This window comes from Hyperolius riggenbachi, chromosome 2 (assembly GCF_040937935.1).
Source record: "Hyperolius riggenbachi isolate aHypRig1 chromosome 2, aHypRig1.pri, whole genome shotgun sequence".
Classification (NCBI taxonomy): Eukaryota; Metazoa; Chordata; class Amphibia; order Anura; family Hyperoliidae; genus Hyperolius; species Hyperolius riggenbachi.
The window spans coordinates 353,816,519-353,844,250 of record NC_090647.1 but is presented as its reverse complement, the minus strand read 5'-3'; the positions used below and the strand labels follow the sequence as shown (position 1 = coordinate 353,844,250).

General features: G+C 44.5%; 1 protein-coding gene and 1 long non-coding RNA gene across 7 annotated transcripts in view; one reads left to right on the top strand and one right to left on the bottom strand.

Annotated features, from left to right (window-relative positions):
• LOC137546793 (EF-hand calcium-binding domain-containing protein 4B-like) overlaps nt 1-27,732 on the bottom strand; it is a 125,037-nt gene that overhangs the window by 55,200 nt on the left and 42,105 nt on the right. For all 6 annotated transcript variants that reach the window (XM_068269645.1, XM_068269648.1, XM_068269649.1 and 3 more), the window contains exons 6-8: nt 19,409-19,499; nt 18,643-18,738; nt 14,689-14,870 (exon numbers count right to left, since the gene is read on the bottom strand). In XM_068269645.1, the coding sequence (XP_068125746.1) occupies nt 14,689-14,870; nt 18,643-18,738; nt 19,409-19,499 (369 nt within the window). The remainder of the gene's footprint in view (nt 1-14,688; nt 14,871-18,642; nt 18,739-19,408; nt 19,500-27,732) is intronic.
• LOC137546796 (uncharacterized) lies at nt 521-27,732 on the top strand. Its single transcript, XR_011026374.1, has 3 exons — nt 521-602; nt 14,734-14,931; nt 27,440-27,732. It is a non-coding gene; the product is annotated as an uncharacterized lncRNA (long non-coding RNA).

Below are 27,732 nucleotides of genomic sequence, written 5' to 3'. Positions count from 1 at the left end.
TCCCTCAAAGGAGCTCACAATCTAATCCCTACCAATGCCATATGTCTATATTATGTAGTGTAAGTACTGTAGTCTAGGGCCAATTTTTTTTTTAGGGGGAGCCAATTAACTTATCCGTATGTTTTTGGAATGTGGGAGGAAACCGGAGTGCCCGGAGGAAACCCATGCAGACACAGAGAGAACATACAAACTCTTTGCAGATAGTGCCCTGGCTGGGATTCGAACCGGGGACCCAGCGCTGCAAGGCGAGAGAGCTAACCACTACGCCACCGTGCTGCCCACAATGGGATTACACTGGGGCAGCATGTTTAGTAAAATCTATGAAGAGCTGTCACTGAATGCGCCGGCAAGGAAAGGGTTATAATCTAGGTGACAGTACAGACAAACAAGAGATTAAGTTCTGGATAACTGTGCAAACGCATCCTACATAAATAAAAGCATCCAGGCAGCTGAATGGGCAAAAAGCTTGAGAGTAAATCTACCCGAGGTTGTCTGTTGGGCCTTCGTTGTCATGGCTCTAGGGCTCACCCTGATGTCTATGGATGTATGGAACCAACAATCTCTGTTTTATTGGAGATGATATGTGTGTCCACTGGCTTCATGTGAGTTGAGCTGGAGTTATTTTATTGTTGCTGTGTGTGACTGATTGCCCTGTCCTTTGAGCTCCTCGTATGCAGGATAGAAGCTTGAGTTTGTGAAATGAGCCTTTTTTTCTTTTTGACTGGCGTGCACAGTGACACAGAAGGAAACCCATGGTAAATAACTTGCTTTAACTACATGTATTTAGGATTATGGCCTCTAGCCTCATTTTCAAAATGTATTTATAAAGCACTGTCTGGTCAAAGGCCTTGTCCTTTATCCTAGTGTTTCTCAACATTTTATTGGTATGTACCCCTTTTAAAACCCTGTACTCACCAAGTACCTCCTAGCATAGTAAACATTATCACAAGTATCCCTTGACAAATATATATGTGATCATAGTACATGATAATTGGTTCTTAACAATTTCCAAGCTTTTACTGTTGCTTTTTAATTAGTTAAAATGCTAATTTGGTGGTCTTTAAATAAGATTTATAATTTTTTTAAAACTCTAAATTTGTTATTCTTGGTTAAGTATGTCAAGCCCGAGTACCCCCTGCAACCCTCAGAAGTACCCCCTGTGGTACGCGTACCACACGTTGAGAATGGCTGAAAAAGGTATTGTTTACTATTTTGTTTTTACAAATAGGAAAACAATTGCAGGCATTATTATTATTATTATATTTTTGATGCTGCTGTTTCATCAACTTGTTCAGCTTGTCAATACCTATAATTCTAAACTAGAACCGGCTGCTAATTGCTGGTGATCCCTGTAGGCATCACCTAAGGCAAATAAACCACAGCCAATAAATCAGCAATGTGACATCAGGAATCTGTGTGTGCCATAGGGGATTTTTTTATTTGGTTAATATTGCTGGTGGGATTTACCCACATTAAGGATGGTTGCTGGCGCTGCTCATTGCTGCTATGGTGAATCAGGTATACTTACTGTATATTCTAGATGTGTCTTTTATTATAATATCATAAACCAGTATTTAGTTTGTCATGTCATTCTGGAAAGACTGACCATCCATTGCTGTACTCTGGACAGGGCCAGAATTACGATAAGGCACTGTAGGCACATGCCTGCAAGCATCTGATGATGATAAGGCAGCTCACTCCCCTCCGCTTTTGCCTCCCTCCCTCCTTCCCTATGCAGAGTCCTGAGCAGAGCGTAAACAAGAGGTTACTCACCCTGCTCTTGACATTCTACTAATGTGACCTCCTTTTAGTGGCTCTTCCGACTCGGTAAGCCAGCACCTATTCAGTAAGGAGTTCATTGGGCAAGTCTCCCTAACACTGCTACTGCCTACTGAGTGCGCTCTAGTGGCTGCCTCGCAAGCGCTTTGAGTCCGACAGGAGAAAGGCGCTATTCAAAAAAAGGAATTATTTTAGTGGGTTCCCCACTAGCTGCTTAATACTGAGGGCACCTCTGGCTACCTAATGCTAAGGGACACTGGGACACCTGTAGCTATGAGGGCCAAGGGAAGTCAAGGAGAAGTGACAGTTGGGCTAGCCAGCACATTTGAGGTGCAGTTCGGTTGGGGTTTATAGGTTCATGGAGGGTCTAAGGTGCCAGGACATCTGAGCCTATAGGCTCCTATGATGTAAATCCGGGCCTGACTCTGGAGCAAAGGTTCCCTGAATTCATGTATTTCTCCTCAGACCTGAATCAGGAAACAAGTTGCCCTCTAAGCACAGTTTACTGTGAGTTTTGCTTTGAAAGCTAAATAGCCCTTCATTTGGCTGCCCAAATGATGATAAAAGCTGTGTTTGGTCAGTTTATCCTAGCTAGTAAAATTGCCTAAATCATATTCAGGGTTGCCAATAAGAAGTTAGTTTACCCCTGAAGGAACACCCATTATAAGATGCTGGCTAGCACATAATAGCACAACATGGGGAGAGGTGGGGGTATTGTATGCACAGAAGCACATGCTTTTACTACAATTTGTATTAACTATATTGCCTAACAAATATGGTGCCCATTTACACTGAAACTGGCAAAAGTGAGCTTGCAATTTTTGGCATGAATTTAAGTGAAAATTCCTTATATGTATGTATACTGTGCATGCCACAGGAACACAGTAGAAAGGCGCCAAAATAGAATAAAATGTACTTACCGTGTACCAGAGCTGAGCTAAAATAAACGTTTTATACATACCTGGGGCTTCCTCCAGCCCCATGTGCAGGGATCACTCCTAGGCCACCCTCCTCAGTCTTCTCCCTCTTCGGTACCGGTACCAGTCGCAGCCAGTCTGCGCAAGAACAGTGCGCCCTCTACGTATCTCTCTGGCACCGGCTGGAGAGATACGTAGAGGGCGCACTTAACTTGCACACACTGGCCGCGACTGGAGGAAGTTAATGGACCCGGTACCGAAGAGGGAGAAGACTGAGGAAGTCTGATTTACACTGAATCGTGACTTTCTGAGTCTATGTTTTGGGGAGGTAAGTCCACCACTACCTTCCTTTTTCACTATTAGTCCACCCTTGGTGGAGGTATGTTACCCCTTTTTCATTGTTTTTCAAACATCTACGGAGAGCGACATCTTAGCCCATGTAGGGTTGGGTCTAATCTCCCCACCTGTCAATACAGTGTTTACCTTGGTGGTAGCCTACCTTTGTGAGTATTAATTCACTATGTTAATATTGGAGATTGTGTCACTTCACATACTACACAATCGGGGGCTCTCGTGTGTCTCCCCCCTTTTTGCCTCACAGCAAAACAGCTTTCTTCTAAAAATGTAAGTTATTGATTCAGAGGTATAATTATTGGGTGGAGGGGGGCAGACCAGGAGGGTTCAGGGTTGTGACCAGGGCCACTTTCTTATTCTCGCTCCTTCTACTTTAAAGATTTGCCCTTCTTTGTTGCTGTAGCCACTTTTATTTTTGGTGGGAGACTGTAAAAGAGATAAGAAGTGCTCCTTGTGTTAAAGTATACCAGAGCTGAAATAATTGCAAGAATTGATACTTCCCCAGGGGTTCCTACAACCCCATAAGCACGTGTGAGTCCCTGGCCGTCCTCCCACGGTCTGCCGTTCAGCCACTATCAGCCCCGGGAACTGGCTCAGTCACGTCAGTCGGTGCCTTCTGTGCATGCCAATATTGACAGTTCAGCATACAAGTACATAAGTGGATAATCCACAGTTGATCTGTCCTTGATTGTCCCATCTGTGTGGAAGCATCGTCCATGGACCCAATATGGAAGCTCTCCAGGTAAGTCCTCGGCCGGACAGTGACATTTGTAAATCACAGGCTATTTGCTCCAATAGGTAAGTAATAAACATTTATTGGACAGGGAAAAACTCATAAAATGCAGGCAGCCGCCTAACGCATTTTTCAAGGATCGCCCTTGTTTCATTAGAGGCAGTTTGGCAATGATCACTGCCTCTGATGAAACAAAGGTGATAGTTGGAAAACGTGTCAGGCCACTGCACGCATATTTTTTCCCATGTCCAATAGGTGGCATGGCTTTAGCTGTAGTGTGGGTTAGTCTTAAAAGTGCCCCTTTTTCTTAGCTTAAAAAGTTGGGAAGTATGCTAAAGTTCAGGTGAGGATCAAAGTCCTTTTTTGTCAATGGTTGGTGTTAGCTTAAAGCGGTATTGTCACCATAAAAATCTAATTTCAACAGCAACTCGTCTGCGTGTATTAAGTGATAAAGATGCTAATCCTGCATTCAAAACTTGCAAAACTTTTTCTGCTGTTATGGTTTGGAGTTATCACATACTTTAGGAGCACTGGCCCTAGTGCCAAACGGTGCCAAAGAGTTGAATGCTGGGAGTTATTTTTATCTATAATATATTCCTCCTCTTCCATTTATTTCCCTGCTTAGCTGCTTATCAGAAACACCCTCTGATTACTTGTGTTTACAAGCAAGGCTGAGGTGACTCAGTCATTGGATGAGTAAATAAAACAAAAGACAGCGCAGTTGTTTGTATACACCTCAGTAGGAGTGTCTGAAGACTCTGGGAGGAGGGCAGCTAATGAATACACAGTGAGCAAGAGAAGGGAGGTGGGAAAACAAGAGTCAGGGAGGATATGATGTCAGCATTAGCTTAGCAAGATGGCCACTGCCTAGAATAGGATTTTCTGCTTTTCCTTTATAAAATTCACAGGAGTCACTATGTGGATAGCACAATACATCTGTTATGTAAGTAGAAGTAGTATTTATCTACTTATATATGTGTTTTTTATTTCTAGGTTAGCATAGGTGTCGCTTGTTCTTTAAAGGGAAACTACATGTAACGGCGGTGTCAGCACACAGAGAGTATCTGATTATTGATGATCTGCAGTATCACCAACAATACAGACGTATACCTGATTATTAGTGATCTGCAGAATCACCAATAATACAAGTATGACTAACCTCTGGACACCTACCAAAGTGTAAGTGTTTGGGTGCAACAGTAACTTTTAATAGTTTGACGAGACCTCACCAGAGGGGCTGGTGAGGTACAATCAGTACCCTATGCGTGCACTAGCGTACAAGCTCCTGCAGGCTGGAGAGTACAATAACGAAGAGGCTGAATCTCCTGAGGAGCGGATGAGTCAGATAATACTGCAGGCACGAGACCACCCGTGGGGCGGGTGACTCAGACTGTACCGTAGGCTAAGAGACACAATAATACTACAATGACAGATACCCTATAAGAGCAGGTAACAAGGCTGTACTGCAACTTTAAAAAACTGTTCCACCAGAGGAGCTGGTGTAACTAGTACCTCACCAGTGGTGAGGGCCCACTGGTGAGTAGAATGGTCAGGCAGGCAAGGTTTGGCAACAGAGAGGCAAGTATAGGTTCAAGATCGTGAGACAAGAGAGTAATCAGTAATCAGGCAGAGGTTCAGCAACAGGAAGGTACGTATCGGTACAGAATCGTGAGACAAGAGAGTAATCGGTAATCAGGCAGAGGTTCAGCAACAGGTAGACAGAAGTACAAGATCAGAAAACAGATTCAGAGTCAGAGTGCTAGCCACAGTCGTACACAGGAGCTCAATACAAAAGTAATATCCTAGCCTGGGTGTGAAATCCTTGGCATCAACACCCTGGAACTAGTCTAAACACAATAACAATAGCAAGACTGTAATTCCTAAACTTGGTGTGAAATCCGTAGCATCAACACCAGGGAACTACCTAAGGTCTGCATGCTCACACGCAAGTATTCACGACAACAGACAAGGCAACAATGAAGCCCGGAGGCTTATGAAGCAGAGGAGATCCCACTGGCACGCCCCGCCGCATCATCCAATCCTGGGTGCCATGGGACTCCCCTGACGTCAGCCAACCAGTAGGTCAGCTGACTGGCTTCCTCCCCGCATAAAGGTCCCGTCTGTACGCGCGCCCGCGCGGTAAGGCGAGCTCCTGACTGAAACAACGTTCCGTCCTCGGCGTCCTGGACGCCGAGCAGATGGATGGCCGCATGGAGGCAGCTGCGGCGGTGGTGCTGTTCACCCCAGCTGTCTCAGATATTACAGTACCCCCCCTTCTAGGCGTGGGCTCCGAACACGCACCACCCGGCCTATCAGGGTGCATTCTTTGGAACTCGCTCCTGAGCTCTTCTGCATGCATGCGAGAGAGTGGTACCCAGGACCTCTCTTCCGGACCATACCCTCGCCAGTGGACCAGATACTGTAAAGATCTACGTACTCGCCGGAAATCTAATTTTTTTCTATTTTGTATTCCGGTTCTCCATTGACCACCACAGGAGGGGGAGGAGTGGCATCCACATACACTGCAGGCTTCAAAAGCGAAACATGGAATGTCCTACCACCCCTGAAACTGGGGGGAAGTGACACTTTGTAGGTAACATTATTTATTTTCTTGGAAATGGGATAGGGCCCTATGAACTTGGGACCCAGTTTTACAGAGGGCTGCCTTAAGGACAAGTGTCGTGTGGAAATCCACACCAAATCTCCTGGTGTGAACCTTCATTCCACCAACCGTCTTTTGTCGGCTTGCCTCTTTTGGGTCAAAAAAGCCTTTCTCAAATTTTACTTCACCTTATTCCAAACGTCTCTCATAGTCTCAGACCAGTTTTCTAGAGCAGGGAAAGGCGAAGCTACCACTGGCAAGGGTGAAAATTTGGGTGATCTCCCCGTAACAACCTGGAACGGGGAAAATCCTGATGAGGCAGACCTCAAATTATTGTGGGCGAATTCGGCATATGGTAAGAATCTGACCCAATCGGTCTGGGCATCAGCCACATAGCACCTGAGGAACTGCTCCAGAGCCTGGTTTACCCTCTCGGTCTGACCATTGGTCTGTGGGTGGTAGCCGGTCGAAAATGACAACTTCATTCCCAATTGCTGACAAAATGCCTTCCAGAAACGCGAAGTGAACTGGACTCCCCTATCTGACACCACATCCTGTGGGATCCCATGCAGCCTGAAGATGTGGAGGATAAACAGCTCTGCCAATTCCTGGGCAGAGGGGAGTCCGTTCAAGGGGATGGAGTGTGCCATTTTACTGAACCGGTCGACCACCACCCAAATGACCGTCTTGCCCTCAGAGAGAAGCAGTTCGCCCACAAACTCCATGGACACATGGGTCCAAGGCTCCTCTGGCACGGGAAGAGGCTGTAAAGTGTCGGCAGGTGCTCGCCTAGAAGTTTTGCTCCTGGCACAAACCGCACAGCTTCCCACGAACTCCTTGCAATCAGAAGTGACGGAGGGCCACCAGACACTTCGATTTAATAAATCTAAGGTGCCAGCCACTCCCGGGTGACCCACATTTTTATGGGCATGAAATGCCTCCAAAACTTTAAATCTCAAATGGAGAGGAACAAAAAGAATCCCCTCTGGTTTACCCTCCGAGACTTCTTGTTGAAAAAACCCCAGCTCTGACGCCCAATCCAAGTCAACCTGCCCCCCAGAGGGTTCTGGATCCTGTTCACTGGTTCCTAGCACTTGGGCCTCATTTACCGCAATGGGAACCTGGTTCAAACAGTGGTCATGATAGAAGGGGGACCAGCTTATCAGCTGTCTGGTATGCCAGTCAATATCTGGGGAATGCTTCTTTAACCAAGGCATGCCTAAGATGACCGTGGATGTGGAAATCTCTAAGACCAAGAACTGCATTAATTCTCTATGTAGGGCTCCAAGCTGGCATACCAATTCAGGGGTCTGAGTTATGGTGACAGGCAGTGGAGAATCATCCACCGCCGTAATTTTAATCTGCTCCCCCAGTGGAAGCAATGTAAAACCAAATTGATTGGCGAAGCTTGTCGCCATAACATTAACTGCAGATCCAGAATCTATAAAAGCTTCAGTAGTGTGAACCTGTCCCTTCCAGGAGATTGTACAAGGGAGCAATACACGTTTATTACTTAGAGGTATAGCGATATCGCCTAGGGTAGTACCTCCAGCTACTCCTAGGCGATAGCGTTTTCCGTCTTTTTAGGACAAGCAGAAACCATATGCCCTTTGTCGGCACAGTATAGGCATAACTTCTCGACTCGCCTTCGATTTTTCTCTACCTCTGAGAGCTTAGCCTGCCCAATTTGCATTGGCTCGTCAGATGGTGGAGAGAAAGGCGAAGGAGCTGAGAAAGTACATGAAGCGAACTTTCTTGGGGGCTTAGCCCGAGTTTGTTTTTGATAACGAACTCGTCTATCAATCTTGATAGCCAAAGAAATGGCCTCATCCAGAGTTTTGGGTTCTGGATGGCCCAACATTAGATCAGATACTGCGTCAGACAATCCGGACAAGAAACAGTCCAGGAGTGCGTACTGCCCCCACCTGGCTGAAACGGCCCATCTCCTGAACTCTGCCGCATAAATCTCAACAGAACTCTGACGCTGTCTGAGGGTTTTTAACTTCCTCTCAGATGTCACTGCCAAATCAGGGTCGTCATAAATCACGGCCATGGCTTTAAAGAACTCCTCTACCTAGGCCAAGCCTTCATGTCCTGTAGGGAGACTATATGCCCATGACTGGTAATCTCCACACAAAAGAGTCTTAATGAATGTAACCCATTGAGCTTCTGTACCTGAGGAAATGGGACGTAATTCAAAATAGGACAAGCATCTATGGTTGAAATTACTAAAGTCCGAGCGATGCCCTGAGAATTTTTCTGGTGGGGATACCCCCGGCTCGATCACAGAAGGGGGAGACGCTCGGGTATTAGGGTCTAATAGACGGTTAACTGACTCAGCTAGTTGGTCAATCTGAGTCTGTTGAGCATTCACCGTTTTAATGAGTTCATTAACGGTGGCAGTTAACATGTCGACCCGTTGGCAGAGTGCCTCCATGATACTTTACGGTCTGTTGTCCCTATGCGTGCACTAGCGTACAAGCTCCTGCAGGCTGGAGAGTACAATAACGAAGAGGCTGAATCTCCCGAGGAGCGGGTGAGTCAGATAATACTGCAGGCACGAGACCACCCGTGGGGCGGGTGACTCAGACTGTACCGTAGGCTAAGAGACACAATAATACTACAATGACAGATACCCTATAAGAGCAGGTAACAAGGCTGTACTGCAACTTTAAAAAACTGTTCCACCAGAGGAGCTGGTGTAACTAGTACCTCACCAGTGGCGAGGGCCCACTGGTGAGTAGAATGGTCAGGCAGGCAAGGTTTGGCAACAGAGAGGCAAGTATAGGTTCAAGATCGTGAGACAAGAGAGTAATCAGTAATCAGGCAGAGGTTCAGCAACAGGAAGGTACGTATTGGTACAAAATCGTGAGATGAGAGAGTAATCGGAAATCAGGCAGAGGTTCAGCAACAGGAAGGTATGTATCGGTACAGAATCGTGAGACAGGAGAGTAATCGGTAATCAGGCAGAGGTTCAGCAACAGGTAGACAGATGGGCAGAAGTACAAGATCAGAAACCAGATTTAGAGTCAGAGTGCTAGCCAGAGTCGTACACAGGAGATCTATACAAAAGTAATATCCTAGCCTGGGTGTGAAATCCTTGGCATCAACACCCTGGAACTAGTCTAAACACAATAACAATAGCAAGACTGTAATTCCTAAACTTGGTGTGAAATCCGTAGCATCAACACCAGGGAACTATCTAAGGTCTGCGCGCTCACACGCAAGTATTCACGACAACAGACAAGGCAACAATGAAGCCCGGAGGCTTATGGAGCAGAGGAGATCCCACTGGCACGCCCCTCCGCATCAGCCAATCCTGGGCGCCGTGGGACTCCCCTGACATCAGCCGACCAGTAGGTCAGCTGACTGGCTTCCTCCCCGCATAAAGGTCCCGTCTGTGCGCGCGCCCGCGCGGTAAGGCGAGCTCCTGACTGAAACAACGTTCCGTCCTCGGCGTCCTGGACGCCAAGCAGACGGATGGCCGCATGGAGGCAGCTGCGGCGGCGGTGCTGTTCGCCGCAGCTGCCTCAGATATTACACTACACCTTTGTTAAGTAAAAAGCAATCTTTTCATTTCACCACTATACATTTAAAGCATTACTAGCAAACATTATTTCAGCGTGCTTTACCTTGAGTGTGTGCACAAAAACAACCAGTCCATGGTGTTGCTAATAAATAGAGGCTGTCATATATGAGCTGCTGCTGGATAAAGGCGTTAGGGCATCCATTAATGATACAGTAAAATCCCAGGTACGATCGATCATCCAATTCAATCGTTATAATTGATCAGAGAAGATCAGGCGTGCCAACTAACGGATGAAAACCTACTAACCAATTTGCTCAGAATTATGGGACAAATCTCAAAAATAGATCAATCCCCCATCAATCTAATCAAATTAATTAACAGTTTTTCGTCCATTAGTGGACATGACTGATTGTCTCAGATCTATCACAATGATCATATTAGACGATCAATCATCTGCAGGATTGTATCATTAATTGGCATCTTTAAAATGATCTCTGTACATGATTATTCATTCAGGAAGGTACGAAAACAGTCCTTTTTCCGGGCTTGCAAGTTAGTGGAATTTGAGCTTGCAGTCAGCTTTGGAAATCCATACATGATTGTAAATTTAACCGCTTCACCACTGAGGAGTTTTACCCCTTCAGCATCCAAGCAATTTTCACCTTTCAGCACTCCTTACATTCATTCGCCTATAACTTTATCATTACTTATCGCAATGAAATGAACTATATCTTGGTTTTTTTTTGCCACCAATTGGGCTTTCTTTAGGTGGGACATTATGCCAAGAATTATTTTATTGTAAATGTGTTGTAATGGGAAAATAGGAAAACATTTTGAAAAAAAATCATTACTTTTCAGTTTTCGGCCATTATAGTTCTTAAATAATGCATGCTACTGTAATTAAAATCCATGTAACTTATTTGCCGATTTATCCCGGTTATTACACCGTTTAAATTATGTCCCAATCACAATGTTTGGCGCCAATATTTTATTTGCAAATAAAGGTGCATTTTTTTAAGTTTTGCATCCATCCCTAATTACAAGCCCATAATTTATAAAGTAACAGTGTTATACCCTCTTGATATAAATATTTAAATATTTCAGTCCCTAAGGTAACTATTTATGTTTTTTTAATATATTTTTTTATTGCAAAAAAAAAAATTGGTAACAATTGGGGAGTGTGGGAGTTAATGAGTTAATTGTATATTGGAAAATAATGTATTTGTATGTGAAAAATGTTTTTGGGTGTAGTATTACTTTTTGGCCACAAGATGGCCACAGTAATTTTTTGTAAATGCGTCCTGCAAGCGTAGGAAGTACGCTTGCCGGAAGTTCAGGGAGGCTGGGAAACTGATTTTTTTTTCAAAATGATCGCGCTGCTTCTCATAGAAGCAGCCGATCATTGCTGGGGGGCAAAGATCAACAAACGGGAATGGTTTTTCCCATTCATTGATCTCAGGACGAGCGGGCGGTGGCGTGCACGATGGCGGAAGCACGTGCGAGCGGGAGCACGGGCGGCGGGGGGTGCGTGTATCTACGATCCTGGCGGGGAACTGAAGTCCAAAGGAGTGTAGATATACTGTACCCAGTCGGCGAAGTGGTTAAATGGAAATACTTTATTATAAGCATATTACAAAACTCTTGTGTCACACTTATATATCTTTATAGGAAGTTTATAATAAAAATGTTGTTAATCTTTAGGGTTTAATGTTATAGCATCTATGCAGGCATAAATGATGTCTTGGGTGGGTACTCAGTTGCAGAGCTGGTTTTCATCTGTGTATACATTCCCTTATTAAAGCATACCTGTGGTGTACCTAAAACCCAAGAGGAGCACTAATGCTGCAAAGCTATAATGGCCTTGCATGTTTTGTGTATAATAATCCTCACCAGAGCCCATATCAGCCAGGCTCTGGGACATAGCTCCGTCCCACTGCAGCGAAAGGCCTGGACATTTTCTCTGTCTCCTATGCTGAAATAGAGAGAAGGCCAATACCATTTTCTGCAAGGTGGTGGAGCTACGCGTTTATACTTGTGTCTGAAATTGAGCTTTAAGAGTCAGATTATGAGTAAGGATTTGTGGAAAGATTACTGTTAAGCACATGGCTCAAGATAACAATTAAATATAACAGTAAGAGTAGGCGCTGGGAGGACTTATATCTATTGAGCTGCACGTTTCCAAAAAAAGGGTGATCCCTGAACCCTCAGAGAATTAAAAATAATTATAATCAAATGGACATGCGCTGTCTATAAAGAAATGATTTAATCATTGATTTTCTTCACATTTACATAAAAAACTTCATAAAAATTCTGTGCTAAAAGTGATTACTCTACACGCAGCAAAAAACTTCACAATCAATCGCTCAGAACACCATGCATACATTAAAAATAACGCATACTTATGTAAACACAGGAACTGCACGCTACAGATTAGTATTCCCCTCTACCCATAATAGGCAAGGCAAAGATTATGAATATTGATTCCAGCAACCCCCTCAAAAAATAGATCGTTATGTAGGATCCTACTTCAAGAAAAAATGCTGGCCAGCCTCTTAATACAAGGAATACTTCCACTTCCTGAAAGTAGATGCGTCCGTTGTTAATGGTTTTATCCAATACAATGCACGCTGACAGTCACATTAATATGCACCTCTTTGTAGCTTGGTTTCAGAGCAGGCTATATCTACTATGGATACCTCTGAATCTTAGGGGCTCCTCTCACGAACTTCCAAGATGTGGAGTTGTGTACTCAGCCCGATACTGCAGGGCCTCTTTCTCCAGTCAGCTCACGGCGTTGCTCGGCGGCCTGCGTCACTTCCTGCTGGCAAGTCCAGTGTGACGCTCGCTCGCTTACCCTGCAAGCCCGGAGCAGTCTCTATGGGTGACGTCACCTTAAAGCAATAGGACCTTAATTCCAGGGATGGTCGTTTCAGCGCTACTGCGGCCAACCAGGTTCCTATACTTCAGAAACAACTTATCTTCAGGAGAAGCTGAAGATAAGTTGTTTCTGAAGTATAGGAACCTGGTTGGCCGCAGTAGCGCTGAAACGACCATCCCTGGAATTAAGGTCCTATTGCTTTAAGGTGACGTCACCCATAGAGACTGCTCCGGGCTTGCAGGGTAAGCGAGCGAGCGTCACACTGGACTTGCCAGCAGGAAGTGACGCAGGCCGCCGAGCAACGCCATGAGCTGACTGGAGAAAGAGGCCCTGCAGTATCGGGCTGAGTACACAACTCCACATCTTGGAAGTTCGTGAGAGGAGCCCCTAAGATTCAGAGGTATCCATAGTAGATATAGCCTGCTCTGAAACCAAGCTACAAACAGGTGCATATTAATGTGACTGTCAGCGTGCATTGTATTGGATAAAACCATTAACAACGGACGCATCTACTTTCAGGAAGTGGAAGTATTCCTTGTATTAAGAGGCTGGCCAGCATTTTTTCTTGAAGTAGGATCCTACATAACGATCTATTTTTTGAGGGGGTTGCTGGAATCAATATTCATAATCTTTGCCTTGCCTATTATGGGTAGAGGGGAATACTAATCTGTAGCGTGCAGTTCCTGTGTTTACATAAGTATGCGTTATTTTTAATGTATGCATGGTGTTCTGAGCGATTGATTGTGAAGTTTTTTGCTGCGTGTAGAGTAATCACTTTTAGCACAGAATTTTTATGAAGTTTTTTATGTAAATGTGAAGAAAATCAATGATTAAATCATTTCTTTATAGACAGCGCATGTCCATTTGATTATAATTATTCAAGATAACAATTGCTTACAAGTGAATTTGCTACATGCTGTATTTTTACTTGTTTCTCATGCCCAACTTCTTGTGCCAAGAACTATCAGTGCCAACTCCTTATATTGAAGCCCAGCATAATGGTGAATCACTATTTATTAAGACCACAAAGGCCTCAATTCACTAAGCTTATCTCCTGTCTTTAATAACGTTTCCAGAGTGGTCACCATGGTGATGAGGCATGTCGTATTCAGGAAACATTTTACCTCAGGCAAACCTAAAGTTAACTCTTCTGTCTTTAAGTTAACTGAACTCTTCAATCCTTAAAATAACTCCACAGTTAAAGACAGGCTGTTTATTAACTGCGTGTGAAAATAACTACAGAGGAGGTAAATTAACTACACAGAAGGTAAATTAACTACAAAGGAGGTAAATTAACTACAGAGGCGGTAACTTAAGGAATGAAGAGATAAGATAACTCTCTTATGCTGGGAATACACGATTCGTTTTTGCCTTCGTTTAAACCTTCGTTTCGATTGTGCCTTTTGTCCTTCTCGATCCCGAAATAATCGATCATACGGTTAATATCACCACCCACGGTTTCGTTTTTTTTTCCGATTCTGATGGTTTCGTTTTTCCAATGATCGAAGGCTGCAAAGAAACGAAACGAAAATCCCTTTTTACAGGGACGGACTAACATAAACGAATATATAATCGATCTGAACAGCCATCAAGCCTACCAATGGCTCGATTAGATGGATAAAGAGAGATAATATCAAACATGTTCGAACACTAGTCGTTCGTTTTTGGGGTCTATTAATCGAAACTATAATGAGATTATGACTATTTTCACATACGTTTTTAACACTCGATTCGTTTACCGAACGAATCGAAGGCTAAAACGAAGGCAAAAACGAAACGTGTATTCCCAGCATTACTGTGTGGAGGTAAGTTTTCGCTTGCCTTATTATCTCCAGCATGATCATAGTGAATTGAAGCCAAAGTAGGGTCAAACACTTATCATGAAAATGTTCTTACTTTTCAGTTTCAATCTGAATCATTCTTTCCTTCATTTCACTCAAGCATCCCTGGGCTTCAGACAGCTGATCTCTTATCTTCTCCAAGTGAAGCTCCAAGTCTTGGTTTGTACGCTTTAGCTTCTCATTTTCTGATTTTGTAACTTGTTGTGTGCTGCGAAGCTTGTGAAGCTGATATTCCAACTATTGAGAACAGGAGAGCATTGAGTAACCTGAAACATCATCACATTCTTCAAGAGGAGAAGTAAGTATTCCTTACAGTCAATCAAAAGATCATTGTACTTTTAAACAGTTAATGTACTTATACAGTATATAATGAAAGCATCTTAGAAATACTGCCTTGGTTAATAAAGCAGTTGACTTCCATTACTGATTTTAGCTCTATTTTATAATATTGGCATGTCACCCTCAGTATGTACAATATAGGGTTTTTCCATGGCCAAAGTGATCATCCTTGACCATTTTGAGCAAATATGTACAGGAGTCTCCAAACATAGTTGATCTATGGTGATCCACCCCTCAGATTCCTGTTTCCTGATTTCTGCTTTTCCTTTGGGGATTCCGAAGGAAGTTTCTGGAGGATGGTACTGCTCATACTTTTCCTTCTCCATTAAGAAAACAAAAATTAGTATGGCCAGAAACCAAAGACTGTGTCTATTCAGTGCTCATTCAAAAAAAAGCCACCCGAAATGATCAGAAAAGATTGTGAACCCCTCTGAGGGACAGTTAAGTGACAAGACAATATACTATGTACAGCCCTGTGGAAGATGTTTGCACTATGTAAATACTAAATAATAATAATTCCTGGAAAGGCCACATAGGCCCTGGCCGTGGGCAGCTGCTGGGGACTGATGTATATGGATGCTACACATGGAAGAGGTGGCTACACAAGAATGGGGAGATCCAACAAAGTTGGTGTAGGGGCAGAAAAAAATATAAATCCAGCTTCTCCTGGCAAATGGATAAAATATTTGCTGCTGAAAGACTGCTGTACTTATTAGCCAGAGTATGCTTATCTGATCACTCCATTATTGGAATGATCAGATAGCACCATAAACCCCTTTATTACTGGACAGATCATCATGCCAGGAGGTGTCTGATAAGCTCCTCTGCCTATCAGCAGTGATGTGGCCCCATTCAATTAAAAGTAAATGGGTGTTGCCAATCTATCACATCAAAATTCATACAGACCAGGGGCATAACGAGGGACACTTCTGTCCTCCCTGCATGCCTCGCGCCCCAAACACACCGATCCTACAAAATCCCCACCACCACCCAGCAGAGTGCAGTGGAGCTGTATCTATATTTACTTGATCCAGCCTCACATCTCCTCTTGCTCCCAGCAGCCATAACCACTCGCTCTCAATAGATTGGCGTACAGCCCACGTTTTCCCATTATTTAAGAAGGGCAAAAAATCAGATCCAGGAAATTACAGACCTGTAAGCTTAACATCAGTTGTATGCAAACTATTTGAGGGATTACTAAGAGATACTATACATGACTTCATAGTAGAAAATAATCTTATTTCTCAGCATCAGCATGGGTTTACTAAAGACAGGTCTTGTTTGACTAACATGCTCAGCTTTTACGAGGTAGTGAATGATAATGTGGATAGTGGGAATGCTGTAGATGTGATATACTTGGACTTTGCTAAGGCCTTCAACACTGTTCCCCACAAAAGTCTGGTGCAAAAGTTGAGGATGCAAGGACTGGGGAAGAGTCTGTGTGCATGGATAGGGAACTAGCTAATGGACAGAAAACAAAGAGTTGTGGTCAATGGATCGTACTCAAAATGGGAGACTGTCAGTGGGGTCCCACAGGGGTCTGTACTGGGTCCAGTGCTCTTCAATTTATTTATTAATGAACTAGTAGATGCAGTAGAAAGCAATGTTGCTATTTTTGTAGATGATAGAAAATTGTGCAGAATCATCAACTCTCAGGAGGATAATGACATATTGCAACAGGATCTGGATAGGATGGCTATATGGGCACATACATGGCAGATGAAATTCATTTTTGAAAAATGTAAAGTCATGCATTTTGGACGTACCAATGATCTAGCACCATAAAAAATAAATGGGATACAGTTGGGGACATCAAACTTGGAGAAGGATTTAGGAGTACTCATTGATAACAAGTTAGATAATCGTATTCAATGCCAAGCCGCTGCAGCTAAATCTAATACAATTTTGGGATGCATTAAAAGGGAAATAAAAACTCGAGATGCTAGCATAATATTGTCCCTGTTTAACTCTCTAGTAAGGCCACATCTGGAATATGGAATTCAGTTCTGGGCACCACATTACAGGAAAGATATTGCAGTTTTGGAGCAGGTGCAGAGACAAGCAACAAAATTAATACGAGGGATGGAAGGTTTCACTTACCAAGAAAGGTTAGATAAACTGGGTTTATTTATTCTAGAGAAAATACACCTTAGAGGGGATCTAATTAACATGTATAAATACATCAGAGGGCAATATAAAAGCTTGGTGGATGAGCTTTTTGTTCCTAGGTCTTCTCAAAGGACTAGAGGACATGATCTGCGCATGGAGGAAAAACGTTTTAGCCATTTATTTAGGAAAGGGTTCTTTACAGTAAGAGTGATTAAGATGTGGAATTGTCATAGGAAGTAGTTATGGCAAATTCTATACCTGCATTTAAAGGGGGCTTAGATGCTTTCCTTGCATTGAAAGACATCCATGGCTACAATTACTAGGTAATGCCCAGTGGTGTTGATCCAGGGATTTTATCTGATTGCCATCTGGAGTCGGGAAGAAATTTTTTCCCTTTTGGGGCTAATTGGACCATGCCTTGTAAGGTTTTTTGCCTTCCTCTGGATCAACAAGGATATGTGAGGGAGCAGGCTGGCGTTGTACTTTGTTCTCTGGTTGAACTCGATGGACGTATGTCCTTTTTAAACCCAAATAACTATGTAACTATGCATACACGACTCTTGATGTCGCATAGGTGTAAGCCCTGTATGCAGCACAGAGCGAGTGGATCAGGCTATCGGGAGATATAGGATATGCTCGACGTAGCAGGATCAGCTAAATATAGACACATAGCGCCGCTATGCAAATACTCTGAGAAATGGATGGGAAGAGGACCAGGGCCCCAAAGCCCCAGGCCTCCCCACCTTAGTGAAGGCTAATGTTACACTCCAGACACATATATATATATATATATGGTATATGAGATCCCTGGGCAGTAGTGGTGGTGAGAGGTAGTGCAAAACTCTACACTGTGGGCTGTGTGAAAAGGTCCTAACATAGATGGATACCTCACCAATCTGCACTTTGGGTTGTTTAAAAAAGTAAACCTAGATGGATACCTCACTTACTCCAGCCAAAAGGCTAGATAACTAACTCTCAATATGTTGATTTGAATAGTGCATGTTGTACATAAAGTTGCATGATGAATGTCAAGGGTGTTAATTTGCTTTCTTGGCGGATTTTTTTGTGTTTTGACATAGATGACCTCTTTCACCCTTCTTGTAAACTAGTTCTCTTCTCTGTCCAAAATGTGTACCTCAGAACCTACAAAGAGTGTCCACTCTCTTTGAGGCATAAGTACACCACAGAGCCTTGCAGGCGTTATCTACCTACAGTATGCTTTAAGGAGAAAGGAGAATCTAAGGAGAATGGTGAGGTGCACATTTTGGGCAGAGAAGAAAACTATTTTGCAAGAAGGATGGAGAAGGCTATTGGCAGTATGTCAAAGAATATTCACAACATTGCTTTATTATATTTACCTGGATGTTCTCAGGACAACACAACATCTGAATAATGATGGAAATTATTTAGAGATTTAGTTTTCTGCTCACTTTTCTATTGAACTCCTAGCATCCCCCTTTTGTTTACTGTTTTGATGAATATTTATTTGCTCATTGGATTCCATTTGCATTAGCAATGCTGGTAAATCATACTATGCCTTTATTCTAAACAAATATCTTACATCTTCTTGAACAGATACTAGTTGCTGCACTTCTCTGTTCTTCATCTCAATCACATTTTTCATCTCTTGATTATGGATACTGCTTCTTGCATCACGCTGGCCCCAAAAAAAAAAAAAAAAAAAAAACATGAATAACTTATTAGACTTTTTGGCAGATGTTAATAATATGAGGTGGTATATGCAAAATAATCTTTGTATTTGTTTATTCTCAAAAACATATGAGAGATCTGCAGCTCATCAAAGTGGACAGTCTGAATTAAGAAAAAAATAATATGACTTCAAACTTCAAAGAACTCAAATGCTATAAACAGTATGCAAAATATTAAACACCAGGGTAATTTAAGTATAACCTTGCCACAAACCCTGGTATTATACATTGAGTATATGATGGAGAAAAGAAGTTAATCAATAAAAGCTGCCTTCCATAGTAACCACAGATTCCAGAAATATTGGCTGCTGAAGTCAATAGGACAGTTAAAGACCTCTTTTCCATGAGCAGCTAAAGGCGATGAATTCACCACCTGTCAGCTGCTCCAATTCAGCAGCCAGACCCTTGCTATCACTCAGCACAGGAGGTGAACAGACAGCCACCTATGGGGTTGCATCTGAGACAGAGACAAGTCTTATGCTGCCAGGTAATGTCACTGTATGTCAAACGGGACACGTGTGGTGTTGCCAAATACTGCCATTGGTCTGCATCTTATTACAGCAAAAAAACTATCACAAAATGTTCTTGGTCTTGGGCCACAATTTAAGAAACAGTTACCTCATGAGTGGCTTTCTTTATCTCCTCTCGCATTTGCTGCTCCATCTCTTCATAAAGACGCTGCACTTCTTCATTATGTTCTCCAATCCTCCTAGGTATAAAAACATGTACAGGTTCATTGGATTAGAACTGAAGCAGGTTATAAATATTCAGCTATGAGAAAATGCCAAAAGCAGCGGCACATGTAGTGACAAGATAATGTCTGGTTTTAGAACTCATTAGAAATGTTCAAATCCCCACTGCTGTTTTCCTGAATCACTTACAACATTCTTCCCTGGTTCGGGCACTTTCATACTGTGGCAGGTATACATTCTGTAACATATACAAATAGAGGTAAGAAAACCACTAAACTTGGCTCAATCTTGAAACAATGGGCTGACATTTTCAGAACAAGACATCATCTGTTTTTTCAAACTCAAAATCTAAGTACTCACCTCGCGATGCAGGAAGATGGATCCAGCTACGTCTCCATGACGACAAGCACTTCCTGATCCATCTTCCAGCCGGCGGGTATGCATGATGTTACACAATAGACGTGACAAGTCTTCAAACAATTGCGGTACTTTGTGCAGGAGTCGTTAGGGTTCTTAAAGATCCTATGATCTATGAGCCATGATGGTTGTTAACGTTATCGCTAAGCGACTTTTACATGATTGTACACCTGTACTCACATTGTGAGATTGTGTAAACTTTTTTTTTGTCAATCGCCAGTTGTCGGTTAAATCGTCAGAAAAATCGTAAGGTGCGTAGAAGTTTTTACAGTATATAAAGCAAATGTAAAATACAGGCATAAATAGGTGATAAGTGAGATCAGATGTTTACAGATGTATGTTACAGGGTGGCCAGTTATGTGATAAGGAATCAGAACTGCCAGGATGTTGTACTTGGCACATAGATATGTGAGAAATCATGATTATTAATCATGTCAGCATCTTTTGTAGTACTTCATCCTTTTGTGTACCACAATTTACCATTCAACCAGTTACTGGTCTTATGCACTTTGAGTCCTACAGGAGAAAATCACTTTATAAAATCACTTTAATAAAAATTATAGTGATACAAAATATCTACACATACAAATCTCAAGCTAGATAATATACACTCCTACAGTACATAGTAAGGGGTATATACTGTAGCTGAAATGGCAAGGTAATACATTTAGGAATACTGTGACTCATTGAGGGGCATAACTAGAAATCACATAGGTAAACCGAGAACCAATGTTATTTAATTGGCCAGTGCACACTTTGTGTTTTCCCCATTCAGTTTTCACACGTTCAGACACACATGGTGTGCAGAAAACCCATACAGGAAATCGACAGACGAATGTGCTCCCAGCCTCAGCTTATTACACTCACTCTGCCCATCTCTGATGGAGCAAAACTGGCTCTACAGACTTCTCCAGCATCACTACAGTATACAACACTTGGGGAGGGATAGAGAGGTTGGGGGCTTGGCGTTGTATACAAGACCATGCTAAACACTGAATAGGGACTGTCTACAACTCTTTGTCTGCAAAACTTTGTATGATTCCTTATCAGTGGCTGAGCAGATGCAGTCATTAGAACAATTGTGTAGAGAGCAGAATGTGTTTTTTTCTCTCCGTGTCCTTAGTTGTCAATCTCTCATAACAGAGAAAATAAACTTCTCCACCCTTGGGCCCCCCATGGCTTCTGGGCCCCCCTGCAGCTACATCCCTTGCATGGTCTATTGTTATGCCCCTGGACTCATTATAAGGGTTGGGCTAATGCAGACTTAAAGGTTAAGACATATGGTACAGAGAGATTGGCTGTACATAAACTGTATTTAAGCCTGCAGTGGTGTCTTCCCAGAATAGAAGAGGATGTGATCAAGCTGGGCCCATAGCTAGAACACGTCTTGGGTCAGATTATATGTTTGACTAAAGAGATGGGCTTTAAAATGTAAGAAAACTCTAAGTTCATCTATGGTATAAAGCATTTAACACAGCATAAAACTAATAGGAAAAAACATATTACTGGTTTCCAAGTTACTGGAAGGGTTATTCTTTCAAACCTCAATTTTACCTAGTAACTAATTGTTAAGAATGGTGTTGCCAGCCAAAATTATCAGATTGTGTTGAAGTGTACTAAGCTGTGTAAATAATGTAGAAAACCTTCTGCGATATCCGGGGGAAGGCAGAAAACGTTACCTGTTTTCTTGGCAGTTGGCGCAGGAATTACTTAAAGGAATTCTATGAAAGTTGTACTATTTTCTGGCACCAGCATGAATCAATATGGCAAAAACAGTATGAATGGTTGCAGCATATGTTTTTACTGTGCAGTGCAGTTTTTTTTTTAATCTACCTTCCTGACGCCGTCCCCTTAAGAAGCTGACGGCGATGGAGCATGGGCGAGTTCATTATTTGAGGTGATTCCTCTTTTTTAGTGAGCCAGTGAAATCACCAGAGCGCGTTATACAGCGCGTGTCCCTCCGAACTAATAAGTTGCTATGAGGAGCTCTCGCTCTTAATCCTTGTTGTGAAAGGAACTTCTGTGTGCCGCTGGCCCGCTGCTTCATTCTGCTCCATTCGGAGCAATAACGCGCCCACTTCCAGCTCATTCGTTTGCCGTTGCTTAACCAATGAAGCAGCGGCACACAGAAGTTCCTTTCACAACAAGGATTAAGAGCGAGAGCTCCTCATAGCAACTTATTAGTTCGGAGGGACACGCGCTGTATAACGCGCTCTGGTGATTTCACTGCCTCACTAAAAAAGAGGAATCACCTCAAATAATTAACTCGCCCATGATCCGTCGCCGTCAGTTTCTTAAGGGGACGGCGTCAGGAAGGTAGATTAAAAAAAACCAGCACTGCACAGTAAAAACATATGCTGCAACCATTCATACTGTTTTTGCCATATTGATTCATGCTGGTGCCAGAAAATAGTACAACTTTCATAGAATTCCTTTAATTACAAGTCAAACCGTCTTACAAAACGGCAATTAAATCAGTTAACTTCAATGAGGTGTAAACATGACTTCAAGTGACATTAGACCAGTCTTTTTATGTTTTATATTCATTTTTTCCTGTGTTTACGGTTTTCTAGCAAAATTAAGAGTTTCATATCACTTTAGGCCTCTTTCACACCAAGACGTTGCGTTTTAGGGGACGTTAAGGTCGCATAACGTGCCCCTAACGCAACGAATGGTGGTGTTGAAGTTGGACGTCAGATTGAGCGGCGTTATGAGGCTCTTGGTGCTATCCTGCGAAGTCCGGATCTTTTCAATGATTCGGATGATTTGAATCGGATCATTGAAAAGATCCGGATCTTTGAACCGAATCTTTGAATCATTTTACTAGGGAAGCAGGATGCAGGGGTGCAGCAGAGTGAGAGGTGCAGGAGAATGAAGGCAGATTGAGGGTGCTAATGGGGAAGGGAGAGATGCAGCAGGAAGATTGTGCTTGTGCACAGAAGCTGCAGTTGCTGTTTCTTCCAGACATCCACTGTGAACCGAATCCTTCATTGTGATGATCCGGATGATTCAACTCACAAAAAAGATCCAAAGATCCAAATTGTTCATAATCTGGACAACACTACAGTGCAGTGAATATTAATTAGCCATGTTGCTAGGAACAATAGTGGACTCTACCCTTACTGAGCATGTGCAAACAGTCGCAGCTAAAACCACCTATAACACACAGCATGCTGCGCCTTCATTGAACGTGCAGCATTACACTGTAACGCAACGTGGGCACTGTGAACAGCCCATTGATTTTTCATTACTGTGAGTTGGGCTGCGTTACAGGCTGCTCTAACATGCGCCTGTAACGTCCCACTGTGAAAGCAGCCTAAGGGTAGAATATTGCCAAAACACTTATAAGAGAAAACTCATGAGGAAAGGCTGATGAAAAGTCCTGAATGTGGATATGGTAAGATGTTACTAAAGCAAAAGAGTTGACAATATGGTAGTTTGTTTCCAGAGCAAATTTTACATTTGGAATGATGTAGAGCACAGGTGTCAAACACAAGGCCCGTGGGCCAAATCCGGCCCGCGAGGCCTTGCAATGTGGCCCGCACCACGCTGTCCTGCCTACACATCGCCGCCACGCAATTTGGCCCGCCCCACGCTGTCACGAGTGCACAGCGCCGCCACGCAATTTGGCCCGCACCGCGCTGTCATCACTGCACGCCGCTGCGTTCCATCAGGATGACGCACGGTGGCTTGTGATCTCTCGCATGCGCATAGATAACCAGTCACGCGAGATTCAGGAGGCGTGACCTATAGTCCGGCATCCGATGTGGTTGTGCGGGTGAGGTAGAAGGAAAGAATGTCTGCTCCACAGGTGGTTGTGCGGGTGGCAGAGCAGAGGGGAGAGTGAGTGTGCGGGCATAAAAAACACACAGCAGAAGCTGTCAGTTTCTGGCCTACAGTGCGGGTATAACAAATACACCGCAGAAGCTGCCAGTTCCTGGCCTACAGTGTGGGCATAAAAAATACACAACAGAAACTGCCAGTTCCTGGCCTACAGTGCGGGCATAACAAATACACAGCAGAAACTGCCAGTTCCTGGCCTACAGTGCGGGCATAACAAATACACAGCAGAAACTGCCAGTTCCTGGCCTACAGTGCGGGCATAACAAATACACAGCAGAAACTGCCAGTTCCTGGCCTACAGTGCGGGTATAACAAATACACAGCAGAAACTGCCAGTTCCTGGCCTACAGTGCGGGCATAACAAATACACAGCAGAAACTGCCAGTTCCTGGCCTACAGTGCGGGCATAACAAACAGGGCCGGCCCGCCCATGAGGCGGGGTGAGGCGGGTTCCTCAGGCGGCAGGAAGTGGAGGGGCGGCACCAGATGAATGGCTGTGACTGAGCGGGGGGGGGGGGGGAGCCAGAGCCGCGGTGAGGGCAGCCCGACCTCTCCCTCCCTCTCCCCGGGCCGCCCTCCATGCTCCCCCCTCGAACTTTAGGCAGCAGAGTTAGCGCACAGGGAAGCGCTGCTGTACACAGTCACAGCCTGTTACTCACCTCCCTGGATCCGATCGCCGCTCCCGCCCTGCTGGTCTCCTCTCTGCAATGTAGCCGCTGATACATTACACACGCGGCTGCTTCCTGTTTACACAGGAAGCAGCCGCGTGTGTATCAGCCGGCTAGGCAGAGAGGAGACCAGCAGGGCGGGAGCGGCGATCGGATCCAGGGAGGTGAGTAACAGGCTGTGACTGTGTACAGCAGCGCTTCCCTGCGCGCTAACTCTGCTGCCTAAAGTCCGAGGGGGGAGCATGGAGGGCGGCCCGGGGAGAGGGAGGGAGAGGTCGGGCTGCCCTCACCGCGGCTCCGGCTCCCCCCTCCGCCATTATGAGGGGGCACCTACCTGGGCAAGCTACCTATCTATCCTATACTGGGGGGCACCTACCTAATCTAACCTGTTTTGGGGGCAGCTACCTATCTATCCTATACTGGGGGGCACCTATCTAATCTAACCTGTACTGGGGCAGCTACCTATCTATCCTATACTGGGGGGCACCTACCTAATCTAACCTATACTGGGGGGGCAGCTACCTATCTATCCTATACTGGGGGGCACCTACCTAATCTAACCTGTACTGGGGGCCAGCTACCTATCTATCCTATACTGGGGGGCACCTACCTAATCTAACCTATACTGGGGGCCAGCTACCTATCTATCCTATACTGGGGGGCAGCTACCTATCTAACCTATACTGGGGGGCAGCTACCTATCTATCCTATACTGGGGGGCACCTACCTAATCTAACCTGTTTTGGGGGCAGCTACCTATCTATCCTATACTGGGGGGCACCTACCTAATCTAACCTGTACTAGGGGCAGCTACCTATCTATCCTATACTGGGGGGCACCTACCTAATCTAACCTATACTGGGGGGCAGCTACCTATCTAACCTATACTGGGGGGCAGCTACCTATCTAACCTATACTGGGGGGCAGCTACCTATCTAACCTATACTGGGGGGCAGCTACCTATCTAACCTATACTGGGGGGCAGCTACCTATCTATCCTATACTGGGGGGCAGCTACCTATCTAACCTACACTGGGGGGCACCTACCTATCTAACCTACACTGGGGGGCACCTACCTATCTAACCTATACTGGGGGCAGCTACCTATCTATCCTATACTGGGGGGCACCTACCTAATCTAACCTGTACTGGGGGCAGCTACCTATCTATCCTATACTGGGGGGCACCTACCTAATCTAACCTGTACTGGGGGGCAGCTACCTATCTAACCTATACTGGGGGGCAGCTACCTATCTAACCTATACTGGGGGCAGCTACCTATCTATCCTATACTGGGGGGCACCTACCTAATCTAACCTGTACTGGGGGCAGCTACCTATCTATCCTATACTGGGGGGCACCTACCTAATCTAACCTGTACTGGGGGGCAGCTACCTATCTAACCTATGCTGGGGGGCAGCTACCTATCTAACCTATGCTGGGGGGCAGCTACCTGTCTAACCTATGCTGGGGGGCAGCTACCTGTCTAACCTATGCTGGGGGCAGCTACCTATCTAATCTATACTGGGGGCACCTACCTAATCTAACCTGTACTGGGGGCACCTACCTAATCTAACCTATACTGAAGGGCAGCGACCTAATCTAACCTATACTGGGGGGAAGCTACCTATCTAACCTATACTGGGGGCACTTATCTAACCTGTATTGGGGGCACCTACCTACCTAGCTAGCCTATACAGGTGGCAACTATACTGGCTACCTATACTGGGGGCACCTACCTAACTAACCTATACTGGGGGTACCTACCTATCTAACCTATGCTGGGGGCAACTATACTGGCTACCTATATTGGAGGCACCTACCTAGCTAACCTGTACTGGGGGCACCTACTTATCTAACTTATACCGGGGGGGGGGGGGGTGCCTGCCTATCTAACATACTGGGGGCAACTATACTGGCTACCTATACTGGAGGCAACTACCTGGCTAACCTATACTGGGGGCAACTTTACTGGCTCACCCATGCCTGGCCACCTATACTCTGGGGGGACCTATAGCTGGTTACCTATACCGGGGGGGGGGGCGCAATTTTTACACCCTCGCCCTGGGTGCATTTTAGCCTAGAAACTGCACTGTTGCCGCCGGCCTCCGAGTCCGATGACTCTGAGCTCTGCGGCCTCTCCTGTCTCCTCCAAGGCTGCATGCTGGTGACGCTGCCTAGTGCCTAAGCCTGCTGATTTGATGGCGGCGGCTGCCGCCCGCTCTGCTGCCCTGGCTGCGGCTGATTGTCACGGTCAGTCACTGAGCAGCGAGCGCCGCCGACGTGTCGATAATGATGATAAGGCTGGCTGGCTGCCGCCGGCTGCCGCCGCTCATGTTTTGTAGAAATATTGGGGGGGGGGGGGGGGGCGCCTTTACGATCTTTGCCTCAGGCAGCAGAAAGTCCAGGACCGGCCCTGATAACAAATACACAGCAGAAGCTGCCAGTTCCTGGCCTACAGTGCGGGCATAACAAATACACAGCAGAAACTGCCAGTTCCTGGCCTACAGTGCGAGCATAACAAATACACAGCAGAAACTGCCAGTTCCTGGCCTACAGTGCGGGCATAACAAATACACAGCAGAAGCTGCCAGTTCCTGGCCTACAGTGCGGGCATAACAAATACACAGCAGAAACTGCCAGTTCCTGGCCTACAGTGCGAGCATAGCAATGAGCATTTCAGGTACATTCCAATATTACTGTTTTGCTTGATACCAATATTACTGTTTTGCTTGATAGCATGTGAGTTGGTTTGACAGCCCTGTTAAGGAAAAAGATTGTTCCACTCATTTTAAATTCACATTTCTGGTTAACATTGTCAGTTTATGACTGTTCAGTAAACCATTCGGCCCGCGATTTAGGCTGGGTTTTAGATTTCGGCCCCTTCTCTGATTGAGTTCGACACCCCTGATGTAGAGTAACTGAATCAGCACAGTAATGTATGGAGAGTTGTATGAAATAATTCATGTCAGAATAACATGCTCTCTTATTTACTTAACTCTTATTTGTCTTTGCTCATTCTTCACCAGATATCTCAAGTTTTCCCTCCGGGCTGGGTACGACTTATTTACTTTGGCATGTGCATCAAACATAAGGCATCTTTGAACTGGAGATAACATTTTCCCTAGAACTTCAATGTCAATAACTTCTCCAGCTTATAAGAAGATACATCTAGTTACACACTGGCAAATTGAAATGAGAAGGTGTTTTGTATTTAAATATAATTCAGGAACAGTTTTTGGCAGATCAAATTTACTTCTTTAAAATGTAACAAATCTAAAGCTCTGTACACACACTTGACTGCTGCCAAGCGAAATAAATG